The sequence below is a fragment of the Astatotilapia calliptera genome, chromosome 1 (assembly GCF_964374335.1).
Source record: "Astatotilapia calliptera chromosome 1, fAstCal68.1, whole genome shotgun sequence".
Taxonomy (NCBI): Eukaryota; Metazoa; Chordata; class Actinopteri; order Cichliformes; family Cichlidae; genus Astatotilapia; species Astatotilapia calliptera.
Window position 1 is genome coordinate 5,668,303 of NC_137422.1, and position 27,376 is coordinate 5,695,678.

Here is a 27,376-nt window from a genome sequence, read left to right on the forward strand (position 1 = left end):
CTTTAAAGCCCCTTTTTGGACATGAAAAGGTTTCAGTGACACATTTTTCATGGCTTCATTCAGACAAACCCTCTATAGCAGGGGTGGGCAACTCCAGGCTTCGAGGGCCAGTGTCCCTGCAGGTTTTAGATGTGTCCTTGAACCAACACAGCTGATTTAAATGGCTAAATTAGCTCCTGCAGTTCTCCAGAGGCCTGGTAACGAGCTAATCATGTGATTCAGGTGTGTTGACCCAAGGTGAGATCTAAAACCTGCAAGACACCGGCCCTCAAGGCCTGGAATTGCCCACCCCTGCTCTATAGTAACAGCTGTGTTACACCATGTTTGCCTACATGCGTGACACCGTCACGTCTCTGGTGACGTGCAACTGAACTTTTGAATGTTTGGTTTTCTCCACTATTCTCATTAACAGAGCAAACTAAGGATTAGCACGTGTGCAGGCGTAAGTCTTTGTGCGCTTCAGTTTCAGGCTTGTGTCATGTTCAGATCTGCACATATGGGTCTATCCTGGTAAAGTTGCCGTGATGACTCCTGCTGAAAAATGCTGCCATCAGATTATGAGAAAAGGAATGAGTGTCTGAGAGGGGCTTTAGGTTACATGTTTGAAATCACAGAAACGTCATATCACGGCTGATTTTGGAAGCAAGAAAAATAAATGAATACATTTTTCACTCAAAGACAACAAAGAAACTGGTTGGGGAAAAAAAGGCTGCCCTCTAACATTTTGTGGAGCCCATTTGGAGATTATTTTTGAAAACATATCAAGACACACAAACCCCAAAGTTTTCAGAGGGTTCTCACAGGTTTAGCCAGTGTGTAGCACAAACATGTTTGACATCAGAGGCTCTGGTTGGGTCGTATGGAACGCCAGGACTGACATAATGAATTAATTAAACACACCATTAAATACACTCAACAAAAATATAAACGCAACACCTTTGTTACTGCTCCCATTCCCCATGGGATGGACGTAGAGACCTAAAATTCATTCCAGATACACAATATAACCATCCCTCCCAAACAGTGGTCACAAATCAGTCCAAATGTGTGGTAGTGGGCACATCTGCCATATTGAGATAATCCATCCCACCTCACAGGTGTGCCACATCAGGATGCTGATCTGACATCATGAGTAGTGCACAGGTGTACCTCAGACTGCCCACAACAAAAGGCCACCCTGGAATGTGCAGTTTTGTCTCACAGCAAAATGCCACAGATGCCACAAGCAATGAGGGAGCGTGCAATTGGCATGCTGACAGCAGGAATGTCAACCAGATCTGTCGCCCGTGCATTGAATGTTCATTTCTCAACCATAAGCCGTCTCCACAGGTGTTTCAGAGAATATGGCAGCACATCCAACCGGCCTCACAACCGCAGACCTCGTGTAACCACACCAGCCCAGGACCTCCACATCCAGCAGGTTCACCTCCAAGATCGTCTGAGACCAGCCACCCAGACAGCTGCTGGAACAATTGGTTTGCACAACCAAACAATTTCTGCACAAACTGTCAGAAACCGTCTCAGGGACGCTCAACTGCATGCCCGTCGTCCTCATCGGGGTCTTGACCTGACTCCAGCTCGTCGCTGTAACAGACTTGTGTGGGCAAATGCTCACATTCGATGGCGTCTGGCACGTTGGAGAGGTGTGCGCTTCACGGATGAATCATGGTTCACATTGTTCAGGGCAGATGGCAGCTGAGAATGTCCCAGTTCTTGCATGGCCAGCATACTCACCGGACATGTCACCCATTGAGCATGTTCGGGATGTGCTTGACCGGCGTATACGACAGCGTGTACCCACGAATATCCAACAACCTCGCACAGCCATTGAAGTGGAGTGGACCAACATTCCACAGGCCACAATTGACAATCTGATAGACTCCATGCAACGATGTGTTGCACTGCATGAGGCAAATGGTGGTCACACCAGATACTGACCGGTTCTGGGTCCCCAGACCCCCAATAGCGCAAAAAAACTGCACATTCCAGGGTGGCCTTTTGTTGTGGGCAGTCTGAGGTACACCTGTGCACTACTCATGATGTCAGATCAGCATCCTGATGTGGCACACCTGTGAGGTGGGATGGATTATCTCAATATAGCAGATGTGCCCACTACCACACATTTGGACTGATTTGTGACCACTGTTTGGGAGGGATGGTTATATTGTGTATCTGGAATGAATTTTAGGTCTCTACGTCCATCCCATGGGGAATGGGAGCAGTAACAAAGGTGTTGCGTTTATATTTTTGTTGAGTGTAATTAATTAAATGTGGCAATAAATAAACATTGTAAATAATGAATTAATTATTGGCACATTTAATTAATTATTTAATAATGTATTTAATTAATTCATTTTGGCACTATTGTCCCCTTCATGTCTCGCGTTGAAATCATCTTATCTGTCAGCCTCACCCATCAAACTGGGACTTGTGTCAAGCCAGCCTCCAGTTTGTTTTACGTTTCCTGTGTATTCAAAGTATTACGGGAATGGATGTGGAAACCGGATTTCAAAATAAAAGCCAACTTCGAGTGAATTAACAGATATGTTAAGAACATAATAACATATAATTTAGGCTTTTTTTTTTATTTACAAACTCTAATGTTAGATCTATATGACACAGCCTTGTACCCTAATTGTGCCCTGTCACTATCAAGGCCATCTTATTTTGGATTTCAAAGTAAAAGCCCTGTGAATCTTCATTTTTGAACTACTCTTTAAATGACTTAATAATGCTCTTAAAAGCAAAAGTCGTATTTCCAAATACTATTTGAACTTTATATCAACACTTTCCAACCACAGTCTTTTTCACAGTGATACCATATCAATATCAAGTCAGTCTGATTTTGCCTTTCACAGTAATGGCCCTTTGAAATTGCTGATATTTGACTTAATCTTTTAACGATTCAAAATGCTCTAAAATGAAAAATTCTTGTTTCCACAGGGTAATTCCACCTTAGATCAACAGTATACAGCCCCACAGTGATACCATATCAATATCAAGTCATTCTGATTATGCCTTCCAAAATAAAAGCCTTCTTAAATTGTCCATAATTGACCTAACTTTCAGTAATTTCAAAATGCACTAAAAAGGAAAATTCCTGTTTCCACAGGGTAATTCCACTCCAGATAAACAGTATACAGCCCCACAGTGATACCATATCAATATCAAGTCATTCTGATTATGCCTTCCAAAATAAATGCCCTTTCAAATTGAGCATATACAACCTACTTTTTTAACGATTTCAAAATGTTCTTAAACAGAATTTTGCTGTTTCCACAGGATAATTTCACTTTAGGTCAACAGTATACAACCTCATGATGTTACCATATCAATATCAAGTCATTCTGATTTTGCTTTCAAAAATAAAAGCATTTTCAAACTGCCCATATCTGACTTGATCCTGGAACAATTTCAAAATGCTCTAAAATGGAAAATTCCTGTTTCCACAGGGTAATTCCACTTTAGATCAACAGTATACAGCCCCACAGTGATACCATATCAATATCAAGTCATTCTGATTTTGCCTTCCAAAGTAAAAGCCTTTTCAAATTGTTCACAATTGACCTACCTTTCAGTGATTTCAAAATGCTCTAAAATGGAAAATTCCTGTTTCCACAGGGTAATTCAACTCCAGATCAACAGTATACAACCCCACAGTGATACCATATCAATATCAAGTCATTCTGATTATGCCTTCCAAAATAAAAGACTTTTCAAATTGCCACGATACGACCTACTCTTTTAAAGATTTCAAAATGCTCTAAAAGTGAAAATTGCTGTTTCCACAGGATAATTTCACTTTAGGTCAACAGTATACAGCCCCTCAGTGATACCATATCAATTTCAAGTAATTCTGATTATGCCTTCCAAAATAATGGCCTGTTGAAAATGCCCATAATTTACTTAACTTTCAGTGATTTCAGAATGCTCTAAAAAGGAAGATTTCAGTTTCCACAGGGTAATTCCACTTTAGATCAACAGTATACAACCTCACGATGTTACCATGTCAATTTCAAGTCAGTCTGATTTTGCTTTTCAAAATAAAAGCATTTTCAATTTGCCCATATATGACTTACTCTTGGAGCGAATTCAAAATGCTCTAAGATGGAAAATTGCTGTTTCCACAGCATAATTCCACTTTAGATCAATAGTATCCAACCCCACAGTGATACCATATCAATATCAAATCAGTCTGATGTTGCCTTCCAAAATAAAAGACTTTTCAAATTGCCGATATACGACCTACTCTTTTAAAGAATTCAGAACGCTCTAAAAATGAAAATTGCTCTTTCCACAGGATGAATCCATGTTAGATCAAAAGTGTACAACCACACCATGGTACTATGTCAATTTCAAGTCATTCTGATTTTGCCTTCCAAAATAATGGCCTGTTGAAAATGCCCATAACTTACCTAACTTTCAGTGATTTCAGAATGCTCTAAAAAGGAAATTTTCTGTTTCCACAGAATAATTTCACTTTAAATCAACAGTATACAACCTCACGATGTTACCATGTCAATTTCAAGTCATTCTGATTTTGCTTTCCAAAATAAAAGCCTTTTCAAATTGCCCATATACGACCTACTCTTTTAACGATTTCAAAATGCTCTTAAATGAAAAATTCATGTTTCAACAGGACAATTCCACTTTAGATCAACAGTATACAACCCCACAGAGAAACGATGTTAAGATCAAGTCACTCTGATTTTGCCTTCCAAAATAAAAATATTTTCAAATTGCCCGTAGACGACCTACTCTTTTAACGATTTCAAAATGCTCTTAAATTGAAAGATGCTGTTTCCACAGGATAATTCCACTTTAGATCAACAGTATCCAACCCGACAGTAAAACCATGTAAATTTCATGTTGGTCTGATTTCGCCTTTCAAATTAATGGCCCGTCGAATTTGTCCATATGTGATATACTCTTTCAATTATTTCAGAATGTTTTAAAAATGAAAATTGCTGTTTCCACGGGATAATTTCACTCAAGATCGACAGTGCACACTATCACGGTGATATCAAGTCAATTTGCCTTTCAAAGTAATGGTCCATTGAAATTGTCCATGTATGACCCACTCTTTCACTGACTTCAGAATCCTATTAAAAGCAAAGTTGCTGTTTCCACAAGTTCATTTCACTCTACATTGACAGTATACAACCCCACAGTTTTATCACGTCAGTATCGGAATTATAATTGTTCATTTGGTACTTTTAATAATTAAACGCGGATGCTGTTAACAGGACAATTACTGTTTCCACTAAGTAATTGGAGTTCATGCAAACCATACACAACCTCTACAGTGGTAACATCTCAATCTCAAATCAATCTCGTTTTTCATTTCAGAGTACAAGCCTTTTGACTTTGTTTATAGGAGCTTCTCTTTCCACAACTTCAGAATGGCATTAAATGGAAAGTTCCAGCTTCTATGAATTAATACCAGTTTGTGCCAACACATATCATTGCATATAATCTAACAGTGGAGTTGGTGACCATACTTTTCGGTGACATTAGAATGCTGTTAAATAGGAAAATCCCTGTTCCCATGCAATAATTTTTCCTCTAAATCAATAATATACTCCCTCAAAGTTGTACACTGTGAAAATCAAGTCTTTCTTGTTTTGGCTTTAAAAATAATCGCCCTGGAAATGGTTTGCAAGCTGTTTTGTAATTTCTTTATTTAGAATGACATCTTTCCACAGACTTGAAATATGAACGTACTATCAATTACAACCTAGTGGCAATTTCAGCTTCCTTTTACATCATCTTTATGATTCAATTCTGTCATAATCAATTGAGTCTGATTTTGCTTTTCAAAATGAAAACCCAATATGTGTTGAAACAGCAATTTTCATTTTTAAAACATTCTGAAATAATTGAAAGAGTATATCACATATGGACAAATTCGACGGGCCATTAATTTGAAAGGCGAAATCAGACCAACATGAAATTTACATGGTTTTACTGTCGGGTTGGATACTGTTGATCTAAAGTGGAATTATCCTGTGGAAACAGCATCTTTCAATTTAAGAGCATTTTGAAATCGTTAAAAGAGTAGGTCGTCTACGGGCAATTTGAAAATACTTTTATTTTGGAAGGCAAAATCAGAGTGACTTGATCTTAACATCGTATCTCTGTGGGGTTGTATACTGTTGACCTAAAGTGGAATTGTCCTGTTGAAACATGAATTTTTCATTTAAGAGCATTTTGAAATCGTTAAAAGAGTAGGTCGTATATGGGCAATTTGAAAAAGCTTTTATTTTGAAAAGCAAAATCAGACTGACTTGAAATTGACATGGTAACATCGTGAGGTTGTATACTGTTGACCTAAAGTGAAATTATCCTGTGGAAACAGCAAAATTCTGTTTAAGAACATTTTGAAATCGTTAAAAAAGTAGGTCGTATATGCTCAATTTGAAAGGGCATTTATTTTGGAAGGCATAATCAGAATGACTTGATATTGATATGGTATCACTGTGGGGCTGTATACTGTTGATCTGGAGTGGAATTACCCTGTGGAAACAGGAAATTTCCATTTTAGAGCATTTTGAAATCACTGAAAGTTAGGTCAATTATGGACAATTTAAAAAGGCTTTTATTTTGGAAGGCATAATCAGAATGACTTGATATTGATATGGTATCACTGTGAAAAAGACTGTGGTTGGAAAGTGTTGATATAAAGTTCAAATAGTATTTGGAAATACGACTTTTGCTTTTAAGAGCATTATTAAGTCATTGAAAGAGTAGTTCAAAAATGAAGATTCACAAGGCTTTTACTTTGAAATCCAAAATAAGATGGCCTTGATAGTGACCGGGCACAACTAGGGCACAAGGCTGTGTCATATAGATCTAACATTAGAGTTTGTAAAATAAAAAAAAGCCTAAATTATATGTTATTATGTTCTTAACATATCTGTTAATTCACTCGAAGTTGGCTTTTATTTTGAAATCCGGTTTCCACATCCATTCCCGTAATACTTTGAATACACAGGGAACGTAAAACAAACTGGAGGCTGGCTTGACTGCAAGTCTCGAATTGGAGGCTGGCTTGACACCAGTAAACTGGGGGGGAACGCGGCCACTGCAGCTTCTATAACATTTGATTGGTTGCCGTGCAAAGTAAGTCAAGACAGGTCGATCTTAGATAATCGATTGCTTGTGTGAACTTGGGGCAGCCAGGTATCTCAGAATGCATTTCAAATCACAGGCAGCAATGTTGGTGGTGTAAAGTTTTGAAATACCCCGTTTTTCTGTCACCAGCTACACTTTTAATAGTGTTTTAGCCGCGAATGTAGCGCCGTAATCTTCACACATCTGCTCAGGTTGTCGACATAGAACATGTTTGCAAAAGTGCTCAGCTAACAGTCAGCTGACAGAGTGCACCGAGCTCACAGCCCCGGTGTTCCAGCTTCACTGTTTGTTTTTTGGGGGGGAAAGGGGGGTTAACCGGTTTGTTTACATATTTCACTCTCCGTGTTCCATGTTGCATTCGCAGATTCTCATTTTCACCAAACGATCGTCTCTTTCCGCCTGGTCTTGTGTCTCTGTGCTTCTGTAACATAAAGAACGAGCTGACATTTTTCTCACGACACCAGCGATCAGCTCAACAGGCCCTCAGTTTACCTGCATGCATCCTCCTCCTCACCTGTCAGCTGTTTAACACCTGCTGCTAGTTCAAGAAACACGCCCACGTGACCTGGTGATAGTCACAGTTTAACTGTGCTCGATATAACGCAATGTCGGTGCATAGTATTTTCCCCGAGCGCAGAGCTGCTGGAGCTTGTTTCCCTACAGAGCACTTTATAGGCGAACCCACTTTATCAGCGGCTGATGTCCAATCACCGGCACACAGCTTTGAAACCTCACCTGAGTTTTAGCTCTTAGTGGTTAAACGCTGGACTTAATTCACTCAGGTTCTGTCTGTCGGGTCACGTTTACTTCGCTGTTTTATTTACAACCGAAAGCAGGGGCGATTCTAGGATCAGAGCTTTGGGGGTGCTGAGCACCCAGAGAGCTGCCCAGCCAGGCAAGATAAACTTCAAGATGAGACTTCTTCCCCGTCTCTGTCAGTCCCTGCATCCTTAAATGTCTCCCGAGTTCTCTCTGACTGTCTCCTTGGTGCATTTAAACCCCTGTTCCTCCCTGTCCTCGTCGTCTGTTGTCTTCGTCTCCATTATCAGTCATCATAATTTTACCGTCTCTGTGCAAGTCTGCAAATTTCTGTATTAAATCATAACATTCTTAAATTCATCAAGTCTCTCTGTGCCTGGGTCCTCATCACAAAACATGACATCACTGTTTTGTACATTTTAACACAATTTAATCCCACATTTGTGAAAGAAAAGCAAAACACTTTTTTAAAGTCTGTAATAAAACCATCAAATCTGATAAAGGTTATTTAAATGCTGCAGAAGAAGAATGGATTGGAATAAAATAAAAAAAATACATATCCTAACCTTAATTACTGCGGGAGAATAATGAATGATGCTCATAGTGAGTAAAAAGTAAACTGAGTGCATTTTTTGGACAGAGATTCACTTTTAAAGTGTATGTATAATATAATACAGATACATAAAAATACACTCCAAAAATAGAGTCCTTGAAATGTACAAATGTACAAAATATTGATTAAAAAAAATTATAAAAATGGAGGCAACTTTGCCTATGGTACAATGTATGAAAAGATCTTTACTGCAGATGCTACTATGACTCTGAAGATTTTTTATTTTATTTTAAACCATGTCACCTCACCTTGAGGTTGGCAAATCTGTCACTTTTGGTGGTCAAGTCTCTCAAGCAGGTTAACAGTTTCTGTTTTGCCTGTCACTCTTCCCTGTCTGTTTTCATACCTGGTTCTTCCTGACCTTGTACTCTCTCCTCATGTTCCCCCCATACCTCTTTCCCTCTTTGGACTGACAATAATACACAAATAGATTGTATTCAATTAGATGAAAAAATTACATTAATGTGAAAAAAAAATATTATTAAGATCACTAGTAAAAAAAAAAGTCCTCTCTCAGTGTACTTTCAACCAAAAGGCAAATAACCCAACCACATGTACATCTAATAAAAGATATAAATATTGAAACACTGATCCAACATTATCCTTTGTTGACAGATCATTTGTTCTTACACTTTTACCTGAATGTTGCTTCTGGGTATCATATTGGCACATATGACAAAATAACCAGCTTCTCTCTTTCCATTTCAAACAGGACAGTGGTAACAGCAGCAGGCTACGGACAATGTTAAGTTTTAGATTTTAAATAGTCTGTATAAATGTCAATGGGAGCAACAGGACAGTCAAATGTAGCTGATTTTACTACAGAGCAGGACGGATTGTAGGGTAGCAAACATAGTCGGGAAACAAGTTTTCAACACTGCAGGTTACCTGGTGTAATGTTTTTCAGCTAAAAAGAAACATGGCCTGACTCCTACCTAACTATATAAAGAGTAACTGAAGGTTAAATGCAGCTAATATGTCTTGTTTTAAGCCAGATGCTCACACCTCCACTCAGCTGCGTCTCAGCCACTATAGCTCTTGCAGCAACAGCGCTAGAGCCAGAGTAGGGGAGAGGCGAGCTGGAACAAACCATTTTTTGGGTGGTGGGAGGGGGTTATCTATACTTTTGTTGTTAAAATGTTACGTCTCAACCAAGTACTGAATGATTTTTATATCTTTAGTAGTGTGTCACACAAACAGCAAAACTATTGTCAAAAAAAAGAGTAAAAAAATCTTTGGGGTGCTTTGATTCATTTTGGGGGTGCTGAAGCACCATTTTGGGGGTGCCATGTTCTGACTGAGAGATTTTTGAAACTAATTCAAATGTACAGCTCTGCTATCACTTCCAACATAAATGAAGACAGAAAACTAAACAGCAGTGACGTTTGCAGGGTTACTGAAGTTGGGCGACCTGGTATATAATGTTGTGCTACGTGATTGTGTCATCCAGTTTTACTACCCCAGTCGGGTTGTTTGAGTTCGAGCGGATGCCGTTTGGTCTGTGCAATGCACCCGCTACATTTCAACGCCTGATGCAGCACTGTTTGAGTGGACAGATTGCAGAGTCTTTATTGGTGTACTTAGATGACATTATCATTTATTCACCTGACTTTTCGTCTCATTTACAGCATCTAGATGAAGTGTTTCAGAGGCTGTGGCGTCATGGGTTGAAGTTACAGCCGAACAAGTGCGAGTTCCTGCAACAGGAGGTGAAATTTCTGGGGCATGTAGTGGATAAATATGGTGTAAGACCAGACCCTGATAAGATTTCTGCAGTGATGGATTGGCCGGTCCCTGATACCATCAGACAAGTCAGATCCTTTTTGGGCCTGGCTGGCTACTACAGACGTTTTGTGTCCGCGAGCACCTGTTTTAGCATACGCAGATTACTCCCTTCCCTTTATTGTGTATACTGATGCCAGTGGGTGCGGGTTGGGAGCCGTTCTGGCGCAGGTTCAAGAAGGTCAAGAAAGGGTAATAGCGTACGCCAGCAGAAGCTTACACCACACGGAACGAAATGACGCGAACTATAGTTCCTTCAAGTTGGAGCTGTTAGCCCTTAAGTGGGCAGTTACCGAAAAGTTTAAAGACTATCTGACTGGTGCACGATTCGTTGTGTATACTGATAATAACCCTGTGGCCCATTTACAGACTGCTCGCTTGGGCGCAGTAGAACAACGTTGGGTTGCCCAGCTGGCCTCTTTCGACTACGAGATCAAGTATCGTTCGGGTAAGAGCAATATTAATGCTGATGCCCTTTCTCGATTCCCCACTGTCCCAGCAGAGCACCTGGAGGGGGCTGGATCAGAGCGTGGAGTCACTTCAGCAGCCATTGAATTGACCTGTGAGGTAGAGGGGAGTGACTGGGTAGAAGCACAAGTTCACGATCCGGATATTCAAGTGGTAAAACAACTTCTGGAAGCTCAGGTCGCACCCACAAAGTCAGAACGTCAGGCATTGTCGCATGGTGTGCGGCGACTCCTACAGCAGCAAAAAAGACTTTTTATTAAAGACGGAGTACTGTGCCGTAAAGTGTCGGACGAATATACCCAGGAGACTCGTTATCAAGTTGTGTGTCCTAGTTCCAGGTGCCATGAGGTGTGGCGGAAGATCCATGAGGCTGCTGCCCATGCGGGGGTAGATCGAACCCTCTCTCGGATACGGCAGCGGTTCTACTGGGTTAACATGGAAGCGCAGGTACATCAGTTTCATCTTGGTTGTGTCCCCTGTAGTCTACAAAAGGAGAGGGTAGAACCTAGGGCTCCACTGCACCCTATTTCGGTCTCATACCCTTTGGAGGTTGTAGGCATGGATTTCCTGTCCTTAGGTCGACCAACTGACACTTATCAAAATATACTTGTGGTGACTGATCTGTTTACGCGGTTCGCTTGGGCTATCCCTACAATAAACCAAACAGCAGAGACTACAGTAAAGGCTTTGTGGAAGTACAGTGGGGCAAAAAAGTATTTAGTCAGCCACCGATTGTGCAAGTTCCCCCACTTAAAATGATGACAGAGGTCAGTAATTTGCACCAGAGGTACACTTCAACTGTGAGAGACAGAATGTGAAAAAAAAATCCATGAATTCACATGGTAGGATTTGTAAAGAATTTATTCGTAAATTCGGGTGGAAAATAAGTATTTGGTCACCTCAAACATGGAAAATCTCTGGCTCTCACAGACCTGTAACGTCTTCTGTAAGACGCTTTTCTGTCCCCCACTCGTTACCTGTATGAATGGCACCTGTTTGAACTCATCATCTGTATAAAAGACACCTGTCCACAGCCTCAAACAGTCAGACTCCAAACTCCGCCATGGCCAAGACCAAAGAGCTTTCGAAGGACACCAGGAAAAGTATTGTAGACCTGCACCAGACTGGGAAGAGTGAATCTACAATAGGCAAGCAGCTTGGTGTGAAAAAATCAACTGTGGGAGCAATCATCAGAAAATGGAAGACATACAAGACCACTGATAATCTCCCACGATCTGGGGCTCCACGCAAGATCTCATCCCGTGGGGTCAAAATGATCATGAGAACGGTGAGCAAAGATCCCAGAACCACACGGGGGGACCTGGTGAATGACCTGCAGAGAGCTGGGACCAAAGTAACAAAGGTCACCATCAGTAACACACTACAACAGCAGGGAATCAAATCCCGCAGTGCCAGACGTGTTCCGCTGCTGAAGCCAGTGCATGTCCAGGCCCGTCTGAAGTTTGCCAGAGAGCACATGGATGATACAGCAGAGGATTGGGAGAATGTCATGTGGTCAGATGAAACCAAAGTAGAACTTTTTGGTATAAACTCAACTCGTCGTGTTTGGAGGAAGAAGAATACTGAGTTGCATCCCAAGAACACCATACCTACTGTGAAGCATGGGGGTGGAAACATCATGCTATGGGGCTGTTTTTCTGCCAAGGGGACAGGACGACTGATCCGTGTTAAGGACAGAATGAATGGGGCCATGTATCGTGAGATTTTGAGCCAAAACCTCCTTCCATCAGTGAGAACTTTGAAGATGAAACGAGGCTGGGTCTTCCAACATGACAATGATCCAAAACACACCGCCCGGGCAACAAAGGAGTGGCTCCGTAAGAAGCATTTGAAAGTCCTGGAGTGGCCTAGCCAGCCTCCAGACCTCAACCCCATAGAAAATCTGTGGCGGGAGTTGAAAGTCCGTGTTGCTCGGCGACAGCCCCAAAACATCACTGCTCTCGAGAAGATCTGCATGGAGGAATGGGCCAAAATACCAGCTACTGTGTGTGCAAACCTGGTAAAGACCTATAGTAAACGTTTGACCTCTGTTATTGCCAACAAAGGTTATGTTACAAAGTATTGAGTTGTATTTTTGTTATTGACCAAATACTTATTTTCCACCCTGATTTACAAATAAATTCTTTACAAATCCTACCATGTGGATTCATGGATTTTTTTTTTTCACATTCTGTCTCTCACAGTTGAAGTGTACCTCTGGTGCAAATTACTGACCTCTGTCATCATTTTAGGTGGGGGAACTTGCACAATCGGTGGCTGACTAAATACTTTTTTGCCCCACTGTATGTGATACAGCCGTTCGGTTGCCCAGGCCGACTCCACCCCGACCGTGGGTCTAATTTCGAATCTGCATTAATGAAACAGCTTTGTGATACCTATGGTATAGCCAAAAGCCGTACGACACCTTACCACCCTGCAGGGAATGGTAGTGTAGAACGTTTCAATCAGACCCTATTGAACATGCTCCGCTCCCTAGAATCAGTTAGGCAGAGCCAGTGGGTAGGAAATCTGCCGGAACTCGTTCATGCTTATAATAATACTATCCATAGTTCCACAGGTTATGCGCCTGCCTATTTGATGTTTGGTCGACACTTGCGACTTCCTGTGGACGTGGTGTTAGGCGTGGCCCCCCAGCAGGCGAGGCAGGATGTAAGTGAGTGGGTGTATTCTCATCAACAGAAACTCTCCCTAGCTTACCGTTTGGCTGGGCAGAGGATGTATAGTGCGGCCTCCCAACACAAAAGCCAGTATGAGAAAAGAGGCTGTACCCTCCCATTGTTGCCCGGAGAGAGAGTCTGGGTACGTGACCGAAACAGACAGGGCGAAGGAAAACTGTGCTCCTGGTGGTCTCCTGAGCCATATGTGGTGTTGGAACAGGTGGGAGATGCGGGCTTAGCGTATAAGGTCAAACCAGAAAAGGGGGGTAATATACAAACTTTACATAGGAATGCCTTAAAAGTGTGCATTGCTCCTCAAACAGACTTTACCCCTCCTACGGAGGAGCCAACCACAGGCCCTTCGGATTTCCCAGCGCCAGTGTTTTATGGGTTTTTACCCCTTACTGACTGTGTGTCACCTCACCAGAGTGATTCAGGTATGTCCCTTAGACGGTCCATTAGGACCACGCGTGGGATTCCACCAGAGCGTTATAGGGAGATGGAGCATTAGCAGGGACTGCTAATATTTCAGTGTGGGGGGATGTCATCCAGAGAAGGACGGATGTTGTTTTGCTGTGCTGTATTTTAATGTGAAGTGTACTTATTTATATTTTTATATTGCATGTACTGGTTATATTTTGTGCAGTGTTTTATTTAGATTGCATGTTTTGGTTATACCGTCAAATTGTCCTGGAGAGACTCCGCCTTTCCCCATTTTTACTAATTGGACACACCTGAGAGGAAAGGCAGTGTAATTTACAGAGTGCTGAGTGACACATAAGAGGGTTGGAGCTTGGCGTTCGAGGAGGACGGACAGCACCAGCGACTAGGGACGCGGAGCGAACAGGCGGACAGCAGTAGTAACGAGAGCCCAGCTTGTGCACTGCGGGAGAGCAGAGGCGGCGAGACAGCTGGTGCCGATTTGCAGTTTTAAAGAAGCGGCCGGCGGAGTTGAGAGCTCTGCCCACCCGGGGTAAGTCTTCGACTTAGCCCCTTTTATTGAATGAAAATTGCCAAAAAGAATAGTGACTGCCGCTCCCTCCCTTTCTTCAGCGTACCAGGACGCGGAATGCGGGGAGGAAGGCGAGGACTCCGCTGGGTTTCCCTTTTACATCACTTCGCTGGACTTTTTTAGTTCTTTGTGACTTTTATATCGTGGCGGATGCCACTAGACTTTTAATGTTGTGTTTTATTGCTTTTTATTGTGTTACCCCTTGGCCAAGGTTGTTTTAATTCATTTTGCATTTTTAACTATTTAAATATAATAAATTATATTTTAATTATACAGTTTTTTAATCGTGTGCTTTCCCTTGGCGGCTCCACTGCTCTGTCCGTTTGGAGGAAGGTTTCCTTCCTTTAAAAAAAAAAAAAAGACACTGTGGAAATAAAATCACCTTCGCTCCGTTACAATTGCTAGCGACACAGCTATGTTAGCATAACATTAGCACAGTGAAGCTGGAGGATGAACCACAACTTTTTTTCCACTCATTAAAAGTTAACGTGAGGGATTCTGGTGGTCAGGGACAAATGCAATCGCATAGCAGGCCAAACTTCAGTCAGGAGAACAACTGAGATTATTCATCCACAATACAGGGTTAGTTATTAATATACTGCAACAACATGGGAATAGAGCAGCTGCGAGAGAATTCAACATTAATGAATCAATGTTACGGAAGTGGAGGAAGCGCAGTTTTTGGCTTTCCCCATATTCCAAAAGTGCTTCATCTCTTTGCTATGACTGTTGCCCGGAATAATTTGCAGATGATAATGGTTGTAGCCACACTGCCATGCTTTTGACCAAAACAGGCGCAGCTTGATGACATCATCACATGTGCTATCCCGATAGAGCGGTATAGTCAAAATCTCTATCTTTGGCCAAATTTATATTGTTTCTATCGTATATCATTTCTATCGCCCACTCCTACATGACAGAAACACCAACGTTATTTCTTTTATGCGTTTATACGCAGGTCACGCTGATTACTGAACAAAAACCCAAAGATCGGCTGTTAATCAGATTTATTTGCTCGCTCTCCTCTTTAAACATGTTTTTAATGTTAGTTATAATTCAGAATTGTTGACTGAAACACGTAGGACAGATAAGGAAATAAAAACCCGACAAATATAACCTCAGTAAATGAAGTCAGTGTACTGCGGGGGTTATGGCAGCTGTGCCTGCGCTTTGTCGGCGGTGGGACTGAGCTGGGCAGACATCATCGAAGCACTTTTGCAAAGAGGCTCTATCTTGACAAACCGACCAGAAATCTAAAGATTAAACCACTGCATTCTCTGCTAAAAAAAAAATATTAAAACGGTATTTGGTGACACACAAACAGGGTTTTTCAAAGTTCAGTTCTGTTAGTTGTTTCCCGCTGACATCGGGGGAGCAATGTTTGTCCAGTCTAAGATCAAACAAGGTCAGACACATGTCAGGTGTGCTTGAACAGTCACCTTATTGTAGGTATCCTCTGCAGTTAGCTTAGCAATGGTACGTGTTTCTGTAAAGCCTCATAGTCAGGGAGAGTCAATAAGGAAAAAGGCCCCAAATTTTAGACACTCCTGCACAGCCCTCTTCCAGAAGCAGCCAATCATCAGTGATTGCACTATAATTACATCCTGCACCAAATGCACCTGTAAATGTGGACCATCTCTAAAGAAGACGACCATAACCATAGCATTATGTTTTCAGCTCACACCAGGCTGCACAGCACAGCTGCCTTTATAATGATAAAAACTAAACGTAATCTTTGAGTACGAAGCCGTTACTTACATCCATTTTATCTTTTAATGTCCTAGTATGGTGAGAATAGTTTTATTTAACACCATAAAGCAAAGTCATCATTTTTAAATGAAAAGATTTACATTTTAATATAAATGTTTTGAATGATGTATAAGGAAAAGACTAAATGGAATATTTCCAAATGAGGGTGCTGGATCTCAGGATGCTAATAGACTGTTATTCATATATACTCGTATGTGTTACAAATTATATGAAGAATAAACCACACAATGACAATCTTTTTTTAAATTTATGATAGAATGACAATATTAAACAATGGAAAAGCCCTAAACATTACAGGAAAACCTCAACATTGAAATTTGAGTCAGCACAGTATATAAACACGATGGGAGTGAGAGACAGAGAGGAGAAGTAGTGCTCCGTGCATCATGGCAAGTCCCCCAGCAAATACAGACTATGACAGCATAACTGAAGCATGGGTTGACAAAAGGCACATTTTGAGCCTAACCTTGAAAGAAGAAATCATTTGTGTCCTGAGCAGTGGTGGAGCGGGGGGTGGCTTAAGCCCGGGTGGTTTTTTCAGAAGCCCGGGGTCTTTTGGAGTGTAATTTTTTCATAGTTAGATGCCTGGCTGACAACTGTATAAAGCAAAAAACTACACACAATATTCGAAGCACATAGCGCACACTGTGGGAATTTACGACTGTGCGTAAATCCCCCCTAATATTGGTATGATCCGAGCTCAGGCACTAAGCGGGGCGGGGCAGCTGCTGCCTACGAGTGCGCTGTTAGAGAAACGCAGCCAGGCAGACAGAGGAGAACTGAAGTTCGACCAGGTACCAAAGCAAATCATCCGTACTGTACAAATAATGTAAATATGACGGTGAATCACGAAAGCTTGATATCAGACTGATCACTTGACCCATATTACGTTACTTGGTCTTTAAGTGAATCAACAAACGGCGAAATGAAAAGTGGAACAACAACAATGCTGTTTCTTTAGAGAGTCTTAGCTTACATGTGTGTTTATTTCATATTTTCAGTTGTTACCCTCCACGGCTAAATAAATCGGTTTCAGTAATGCACTGATATACAAGAATGGACATAAGGAGCTTCTTTCAAAGAAAAAACTCAGGTAGTATTTTATATATTATGCTTTGTATGTTGTTCAGTATATTTCTATGCAAAACAAGAGGAACTTCAACACACAGCAGTACATTCACAGTTGAAACCAGATATTTACATACACTTTATGGAAAACACAAGAAAATTTTTTTTACTGTACAATATCAATTTAGAGTAAACTTGTTTTGTTTTGGATAAATAAATATTGAAATATCTTTTGAATTAGTTAAATGTCAGAATAAAGAGAGACAGAGCTTCTATTTTTTATCACTTTCGTCAAATTTAGGAGTACATGTACACTAAGTTTATTGTTCATTAATAAGAAAACTGCAGACGATTCCATTCTGAGCTGAAGAAGTTTCTGATTGGTTAGTAGAGTCCATGTGAGTAAACTGGTGGCACAGCTGTGGATGCATATAAGGCAAAACACAGAGCCTGTTTCTGTGACATGGGAAAATTAAGAGATGTCAACCAAAACACCAGAAAAAGAATTGTGGAGCTCCATAAGTGTGGCTCAATTTTGAATACAATTTGGTGCCATTTACAATTAAGAAATACAGATAGTTTCTCTCTTTACTCTTAAAGTTAACAAATATGTTTTTATATTTATCAATCTAAAAAAAATAAACATTTAGTCTGATTTGATGTTACAATTAAAAAAGTGTTTGTGTTTTGATCTGAAGAGTACATAAATATCTGGTTTCAACTGTATATTTGATGATTGTCAGCACAAAGAGGGAGAGAGAGGAACAGAGAGGGAGATGGAGAATGAGGACAGAACAGAGGTGGAACAAGAGCAGGTGAGACACATGTTAGTAAAATGGTTGTTTACCAAAAGTATCACCGTATCATAGGTCCTCATGTATCTCGTACCTAGTGTTTCTTTTTAGGTTTGCTATTTTTCAAATTCTACATTTATTAACTTTTGCAGGCTTGTTTGCACAACAAGGCTAAGTAATTATATAAACTTTTCTCAATCTAAATAGTGGACTTTGGTAGAATTAAAAAATAAGTGTAGTGCAGGTCTATGATGATTTTTAGTGCTACTATCATCTAGTTCTGATTGTGGTTCTGTCTTGGTTAAGTCCTCAGTACTCCTGATTTTGAACTGTTGTAGTCCTGTTTTAATTCCGGATCAGTTCTGTGTCTGGTTGAATTTGGGTTTAGTCCTCGTGTCTTGATACAGCCCGACTTTGTTCTGCCTTGCTGCTTAATTAAAAAACTAGTGTCATGAATCGCTGTGTGGCAGGCAGGCAAGCAGGAGTGGTGGATCCAAAATGCAGGACTCAGACACAGAAGTACAACTTAAAGCACAGCTTTATTGCTGGGAAAAACCTCTTACTAAACTAAACTCACCAAAAGACAAACAAAAACGCTGGTGGACTAAAACATTGTAGCAGAAATACTGAACTGGAGGCAAAACACACAGCTTGTTGAGGGTACGACGCGACACTGACTCAGAGAAACACAGGGTTTAAAAACACTGGGAAGTAACGAGGGGAATGAGACACAGAAGGAGAGCACAGCTGGGGGAAATCAGAACTGACGAGACAAGGAAGCGTAAACTGAACACATTCACATAAGACACAGACCTTCAAAGTAAAACAGGAACTATGACACAGAGGCGCGAACTTGACACGGTGGAGACAGCAACTAAGAAACAGAGACATAACCAGTAAGGCAGAGGACTCGAACCAAAAGACAGAGGGAAACTCAAACATGCAGACACAGACTTACACAGAACAGAGGGGACACAGAGAGACATGAAGGGCAAGGGATCAAAACTAGAAACCATAGAATAAATCACACACAAGTACAATAATACAAAAATCACAAAGAACTAAAAATGCTGGGTCAGAAGACCCAGGACCCTGACAACTAGTTCAAGGTGTCCTGTATATGTGATATATATTTTTCCCTATATGAAGTCATTCTTTTTTTGAACAAAACTGAAAACAGAGCCAATTAATCTTTCAGTCATTTCTAAGCCCCCCCCCCCAAAAAAAAAAAAAAAAAAATCCCACATGCATACTACCCTTTAGGGCTAAGCCCCAGGTGTTTCAAATGTCTGGCTCCACCTCTGGTCCTGAGTCCAAACTGTGAGTAGGGCTGGGTATCGTCACTGATTTCTAGAATCGATTCAATTCCGATTCACAAGGTCCCGAATCGATTCGATCCACGATTCGATTTAATTCGATTCGATTTAAATCTGGGAAATTTTGACAGTCAGAAATATTATAATTCAGATCAGTACATTTACATATTTTTGTATCAATAAAAAGGAAGCTGACACACGCAAGACTTTATCACAGGTGTAAGCGTCACAGCAGATGCCTTTGTGTCAAAGTAGCTGAAGATAAAACACAGAAAAACATGAAGGTTTTCCTGGCCTGGGATTTATAAAAATATTCTGCAGTACATCAAAAACGAAAGAAAACCATTAATCTACATATGAACATTACCCATTAATCAATGAATCGATTATAAAAACCCACCCCTAACTGTAAGGTCAGGAGAGGGGACTGAGACCTGAAGCTTCTGCCTACCATTCTACTTTTAAAAACGCCAGAGTGCTGGGCTGTTGTTTTCATATTTTAACTAGCGAGATTTTCTGACGTATCTTTGGCAGATACCGTGATTTATTTCGACGATAAGAAAGCGCAGTGACAAATCAGGCTTTTATTTTGGAATAGTTTTTGAGAGATTAAATTTTAATGTGTAAAAAAAAAAAGTTCTGACAGTCCTTTAAAAAATGTGATATATGAAGTTGTTGTACTCATTATATATGTTCGACTTTGCACCTTAACATCAGCTGGTCGAGCAGAAAAAATATTCTGATTTGAGACTGAATCTATGGATGGAAGGTCAGTGTGTTTATGTTGAAGGGGTAGCAGTCGGCGGAAGTCGTGCTTCAGGAGGAGGAAGCTGACAGCATGTGGGATGAAGGCTGCGAAGCACACGCCGCACAGCAGCACGGAGGAGTAATGATGAGAGGCTGAGCTCTCCACAGCACAAATTCAGTTCTTACACGACTCGTCAGAAAATAGCTCAGCCATGTCGGGAGTGTTAGCACGGCTGCTCTTCTACCCCACGTTAGCCTACAACGTTGTCATGGAGAAGGTGTCCTCGAGACGGTGGTTTGACCGAGTGGATGAAACTGTGATCCTCGGAGCGCTGCCGTTCAGGTCCATGACCAAACAGGTCCGCCTGTCAAACACTGAAGCTGCTAGCTAGCGCTCGACTACGCTAACGACTCTTTAGACCAGCTGCCGAGCTAGCCCGCGCTAACGAGGCGGCATTGACTTTGTTCTAAACAAATGTTTTGACAAGTTGTTATAGTAGTGGTGTGTGTGTGTGTGTACAATTTCAAAGAAATGCTGTAAAGACAGTAATATGCGAAGCCACAATTATGAAATAGTAACTCACAGTGAGTAGGTCATTATCTCAATCAGCGAATATTGTGATTTGTGGGTGATTCTCACCATCTTCGATCCAGCTGAAGCAGAAACCGCTGTAACACCGCCTCAGTTATCTAACAAGCTAACATATCAGAAACAGAAACGGTCTCGCAGGTTCAGTAGTTTTTGCCCATAGTTGGTCCTCTTGGATCATCAGACCTCTGACGGTCAACATGATTTATTAGGTTTGTTTTTCTTCAGTAGTCAGACAGAGCACACAGTGCAGTGTGCATCAGTAGAAAAACACTAAGACTAATGTTCATACTATGTTTAGCATTAATTCACACACAGCTGTTGCTATTGTTCTGCTGCTCTGTACCTCCGCCCCTTCCTTCACGATGCCCCATCAGTGCGTCCTGCCTACAGCCACTGTGGCCACTCCAGCACCACCCACAGATGCACATTTGGCCACTTATTTGTGTGTTTGAATACTTTGCACCCAAAAAGCTTTTGAATGGCCTTTTCCCGAGCTAAGGGCTTTCCTTTTATAAAAGTAATTTTGGTCCCAGCAAAGAAGCTTTTGGATAATTGTAGGACTGATTTCTAAAATGTTTTTGATTATTAAATGATAGGCAGACATCCCTTCCTCATTGTGAGGAATACAGCTTATTAATGTAAAGACTCTTACACAAGGAACATGCTACCATACCATACCACCTTTATTTATAAAGCACTTTAACATAAAACCAGAGTTCACAAAGTGCTGTACATGCAAAATGGCCTAAGTAAAGTAAATAAAAATAAGATAAAATAAATTAAATAACTAAAATAAATTAAAACAAATTGAGTCAACCCCTTTAATCAGTGCCAAAGGCTTCAGCGAATAAATATGTTTTAAGAAAACTTTTAAACTCAGAAAGAGAAGAGGCCTGTCTAACGTGCAAGGGCAGATCATTCCACAACTTTGGGTTGGCTGCGTAAAAATGCCATGAAACACACACTGAACGTTGTGCTTTTGTCACATTACACATACTGGATATTACCTGTTACATGATTAGAATAAGGACCACAGGCATCTTTCTCCTTAGCTCAGGTAAGATGCCTGTTTATGAGTGGCTGATATTATTGAAGTCGATGGCTGTGGTCCCTTTGCTGTGTACATTGTGACACTGACACCACCTTCAGTCTACTCCTTGGCAAACTCTCATGTCATGTGTGTTGTTTGTGTATACTTTTCCCTTCTAGTCAACTTCCCATAAATATTTGCACACTGTGAACTGACAGCTTTTGCAGCAGTGACTGTGGTGGCTTCTGGTGGTTGTTGAATTTTGCCATCTGAGCATCTGGTAAGTCAGCAGTCTTCCTCATGGCTGTGGACTCCAGATGAAATATTCTAATAATTTGACATACCAGATTTATGTTTTTTGTGATCATCAAAATGAAATAAAAAAAAATCTTGGAAAAAAATGAACTTTTACACAATATTGCCATTTTCTGAGATGCACCAGTGTTTGCATAAAGAGCAGAGAAGGAGACTGGAAATATATTTTGTCAAGACCTCATAAAAAATGGAATAAAGGAGAGAAAGAGTATTTAGAGTGCCGCTCTCGTGGCAGTTGCAGTTTTCAACTCTGAGAGCTGATGGCCTGTTTTTGCTTTTGCAGCTGGTGGAAACAGAAAATGTTCGAGGGGTGATCACCATGAACGAAGAGTACGAGACCAAATATTTCTGCAACTCAGCCCAGGTGAGTTCCCTTCGTTTGAGTTCCCATTATTAAGTTAACGTGCAGTGCATGGGGACCCAGCCCTGGAGCAGGGTGCCGCCGGTGCATCGAGCCACCTGGGGGGCTCTTCAACTGGTGGGGGAGATTGTCACATCTTGCAGGAGCTTTCCTCTCCTCAGGAGCTCCCTCTACAGGAGGGGGAGATACAGGAGAGGTGGAGGAAGATCTCAGCCTGGGTGTTTATTGTCTTATGTAGTCTGGAAGATGAGTGGATGGTGGGGTGGGTGCAGTTTTCTCTGTGGTGGGGTTGGGTGGACTGTCCCGGGCTCTGTGGGGCCGGGAGGCGCTGCTGCACTGGGCCCCGGTCTGGATGGGCCTGGGCCCCCTTTCCCTGGCGGCTCGCGGAGTATGGGGGTGCCTACTGGGGTCAGCGGGGGAGCTGGCCCCAGGGAGGGGTCACTTGCCCCTCCCTTCCTTCCCTCCCCATCTCCAGCTGCCTCCCTCTTCCTGCTCCACCACAACCACCCACACATGCAGGACCTTGGAGTAGGGGTATGTCACCAGGGTGCAGAGGAGGCTTACCCCCCCCCCCCCCCCCCCCCCCGTCCCCTTCTGGCTGCCTCTGCCTCAATTTTATCCCACAACTTAGACATTCACATTACTCACACTCTCATTACACATACATATAGGATCTTGGGGTACGATACACGGAATCCAAAGTACCATCAGGGTGTACACCCCACCCCTGGCGTCGTTGCCCACCTCTCAATTTTAAATACAGACATTGAGGGCTAGCAGGAGGGACCATGCGCTTACTTGCTGCTCTCTGGCAGGTAGCTCCAAGCCCTCCTGGGTTTTAAATGCACCTTAGAACACACATGCATCAACACTACAATGAGCGGGTGGAGGGAGGTTTGGAGTCTTCTCTCACCCCCATTCTCTGCGACCTGCTGGAGCGGGGGGGCTAGGAGGAGGGTTGGCCGTCCGACTGCGGTCTGGAGTGTGGGGCCTTCCTGCTGCTGCGGAGTCGGGGCGGTCTGCCTCCCCCCACCGCAGGGAAAAGGGTAACACCACCTGGGTCTGGGTTCAGTTCCCCCCTCCAGGGGCAAGGGTACCTAGACCCGGTTCGTAGAGTACGCTTGGGGAGTGTGATCGTGTGTACAGCGTCTCTTTATGTCTGTCTCCACGTTGGTTGAGTGTGGAGTAAGTGCATATGAGAGCATGAGGGTGGGAATGGATGTTTGTATCTGTGTGTGCCTGTATGTCTGTGTCTATATGTCAGGTTGGGTGTCAGGCGCCACCTCTCTGGGGACATCTCAGGCCCTCCAAGGTTTGGAGGCCTATCTCCCCCTACCACCACTTCCCCTGCCAGTGGCGGACTCCCTCAGACATCGGTGCGTTGGTGGTTCTTTGTGTCTGGGGATGGGCGTCCAGGTACACACCGACTCACTCCTTGGCGGCTGCTTATCGGGGCCTGGAGCCTGGGGCTCGCTCGGGCCACTTCAGAGGTGGGGTGCCCCCGGCCTCTCGGCCTGGGGCTCGGTCACTCAGGCACGGCTGGCTGCCGGCGGAGCTCACGGGCACGTCACTGCAACCCCCCCTGGCTTCTGCTCCGCGGCTGCTGAGTGAGCCCTCATCTGGGACTCTCCTCAGCTCTTTCTGGGACAGTGGCGCGGCTGCCCCTCTGTTGGTCTTCCTTGGTCTCTTGTGTTCTGGGGGCCTCTGGATGTCTGGAGTTTTGATCTCCTCCATACCTGCTTCATGCCCTGGAGGACGGGGCTGTGGCCCCCCCACACCCTCTAGCAGATTATTACATGAAGGAACCTTTTAAAAAACAAAAAACAAGCGCGTCCATGCTCACAGGTGTACACACGGGTGATCACACCCACAAACTACACCCTTTTTGGCTCCTACCTCAAAGCACACTGTGTTCTGTTGATCTTATGTGCTGCAAAATAATGTTTAATATTTAGTATTTACTGTCATATTCCCATATATCATTGTGATGTTGTTTATTCTATTACTCTTGTTCTCTTCTGCTTGTTTTCTTTTTTCTTTCTCAGCAGGTGACCCAGGTGATCGATATATGCATTTTTTTTTCTCTGCCCGTTCTGTTAGTTTTTGTCTTTTGCCCTTCTCCCCCGTCCCTCTTCTCAGCTGTTTCTCTTTCCCTCTTTCTTTCTCCCCTTCTTTCCCCCAGTTAATTCTGTCCCGTATTCAGTAAGTGAAAATAAAATAAACAATAAAAGGTGAATCAAATGGACCATTACGGCAAGGCTGGGATGGTCAATTCGGTAAAGTAAATCCGTTGGGCATCTTTCTTCGCCTTTAGACAACAATTCTGATGGCAAAAGAGCCAAACGGGACAGGCCAAAAAAAAAAAAAGTTAACGTGCAGTTTAATCGCCCTGCTCATATTTGAAATGACCCTGTGCTGTCATGCATATGCAAGATGAGTTAAATACTGATGTGTGATAGAAGTTCAAACCCTAACAGTGCCAAAGAGCCGCCCCTCATACACTGTGTCATTTATTGTTGCGGTGCTGGTGCAGGAGTGGCAGGCTGCTGGTGTGGAGCAGCTCAGGCTTAGCACTGTGGACCTGACTGGTGTCCCCAGCATGGAGAACCTCCACAGAGGCGTGGAGTTTGCACTGCAGCATAAAGAGCAGGGAACCAGTGTGTACGTGCACTGCAAGGCTGGACGTTCCCGGAGCGCCACATTAGCTGCCGCCTACCTCATACGGGTCAGTATGATGCATTCAGACTGCCACCTGCTGTTTGAACTGCAGACAGCACAAAAACCGAGTGGAGAGAAGAACATCCCACTTTTCATGGTAACGCAAGATAAAGCATAAAGAGCGGATAAAAAATAAAGAAATAAATAATAAATAGAATAATAAATTTACATTTGTTATGTTGGATAATTTTGAACAAATAAGAATAAGGTGGCAACAAATCCGTTTTTTACAGGAAGCAAATAATTATACTGCTATAAAATCTGAGCAGCGCATAAGCACTTTTAAGCACTTTTAAGTACTTTTAAGCACTTTTAAGTACTTTTAAGTACTTTTAAGTATTTTTAAGTACTGTGTAATTTCCTGGTAATTTAGCAGCAAAACAAACAATATTTCCCTGTATTTACGTCCTAAGTACGTGTTACTTTTTGTGGAGCAGGCAATATTACAGAGTGGCCTAAACGTGCCTATCCTGCATGTATTTTAGAGGAAAGGAGACACAATTTATACTGTAGGTAATTTTGAGTATTGCATAACTTATTTTAAGTCAGGGTCTCATATTTGCAGCCTGGGGGCCACTTGAAGAAATGTCATGCAGTTTGTCTTTGAAGTTCTTTAAAAAGCTGAGAATGACTGAATATGAAGGCAGCATGAGCAGAGAGCACAAACATGCTGAGGGATCAGCTGTTAGCTCAGTGACAGAGTCACACTCATGTCTGCAGTTTATTTTGTTAAACATGAACACAATGACAGCAGCAGTGCTGCCACGTGTGTGCACAGAGAGGACCAGTGTGTTTGTTTGGTGGTTCGATGAAAGGATTCAGTTTGTTACAATCTGCGTTCATGTTTGCAGTTTTGTCTCGTTATACAATATTTGAAATTTAAAAAGCAAAACAAAACATTTTCAGAAATATTTGTGGGTGTTTTCTTGTTTGTTTCGTTTTTTATTACTACTTGAACACAAAGTGGTCTTCCAATGAGATGACATCGTTTCAGTTTCAGAGCCTGTTTTAAGTGGTGTGTAATTAGCTGGTAATTTTGCAGAAAAACAATATTTTTGATGCAGTTTTTGTGTTGACGGCTGTAAATGTTGAGTGACTTAACCTTCCCTTTTTACATCCTTATTTTGTTACACTGTGTACATGATGGATTTTCTGTTATTCAGTTGTTCTTTTTAACTTACAGTGTATTTAAAATTACTTACACTGTAAGCTGTGTCTCCTTTCCTGTAAAATACCCAGAAACTGGCCGAGGTTAATCCGCTTCATAATATGGCCCTCTCCCTGAACAGTACAGCATACTGCTAAATTACAATGTAATATATTTCTTTGTTTCCTGAAAAAACCCTGACTTTTTACCCTCTTATTCCAGCGTACTTACCTTTAAAGTATTTGTATGTAAATATAATCTCATGGTCATTTCAGATAAAACACATGCCACATTTAACTCCGTTTTTGACCCGTTTACCTCCACATGCACTGAACCACAGAGTGTTTAAGTCAATATTCCAGAGTGGTGACTGTATGAAACATGCTCATGGCTGATGAGTCGCTCAGGCATCAAGCGACAGGTTTGCTGTGTTGACCGTTTGCTTTCCTGCTGACAGTTACACTGCTGGACTCCAGACGAGGCCTGTCAGAAGCTGGCATCTGTTCGACCGCACATCCTAGTACGCTCCGCTCAGCTGGAGATGCTGAGGAAGTACTACCAGCAGATATGTGCACAGTCCAGCTGAGAAAGTGGGGCAGTGTGTCGGACCTCATCGTGTTCCCACTGGAGGTGGGAGACGGCGACTCAGAGCCTTGATCAAAACAACTGTAACAGGAAATGCAACTGTTGCCTTTTCAGCAAGTGCTCTTTGGCATGTGTACAGCTGCAGAACAGAACATGTTGTTTATCTGTTTTTGTTACTCTTTAATATAATTTTGTTGAAAGAAAATTTTCTTTTTATAATTTGATTTCCAGCCACGTTATTCTGTTTTAACTAACAAACTAAGACAAATCACTGCAATGCTCTCCACATTTGTTTTTAAAAAAAGAAAACACTCCCCTCAGAGCCGGCTGACGTCAGCTGGAGTTTAGTCAACAGGATGAGAACACTGTAGTAAATAATTCAGTAATGAAGGTGTTTCTGTGTAGACTGGAAAATATTTGCTTTATATTTTTCTGCAGTGCCTCATAATGTAAAAAAATGACCATAAATAAATGTTTATGACAAAAA

At 42.0% G+C, this 27,376-nt stretch overlaps 1 protein-coding gene across 1 annotated transcript; it reads left to right on the forward strand.

Annotated features, from left to right (window-relative positions):
* The first annotated feature begins 20,193 nt into the window (after positions 1-20,193).
* ptpmt1 (protein tyrosine phosphatase mitochondrial 1) lies at positions 20,194-27,376 on the forward strand. Its single transcript, XM_026151182.2, has 4 exons — positions 20,194-20,500; positions 22,362-22,442; positions 24,973-25,164; positions 26,762-27,376. Exons 1-4 carry the CDS (start codon positions 20,354-20,356, stop codon positions 26,888-26,890), a joined length of 549 nt encoding a protein of 182 aa, XP_026006967.1. The 5' UTR covers positions 20,194-20,353; the 3' UTR covers positions 26,891-27,376.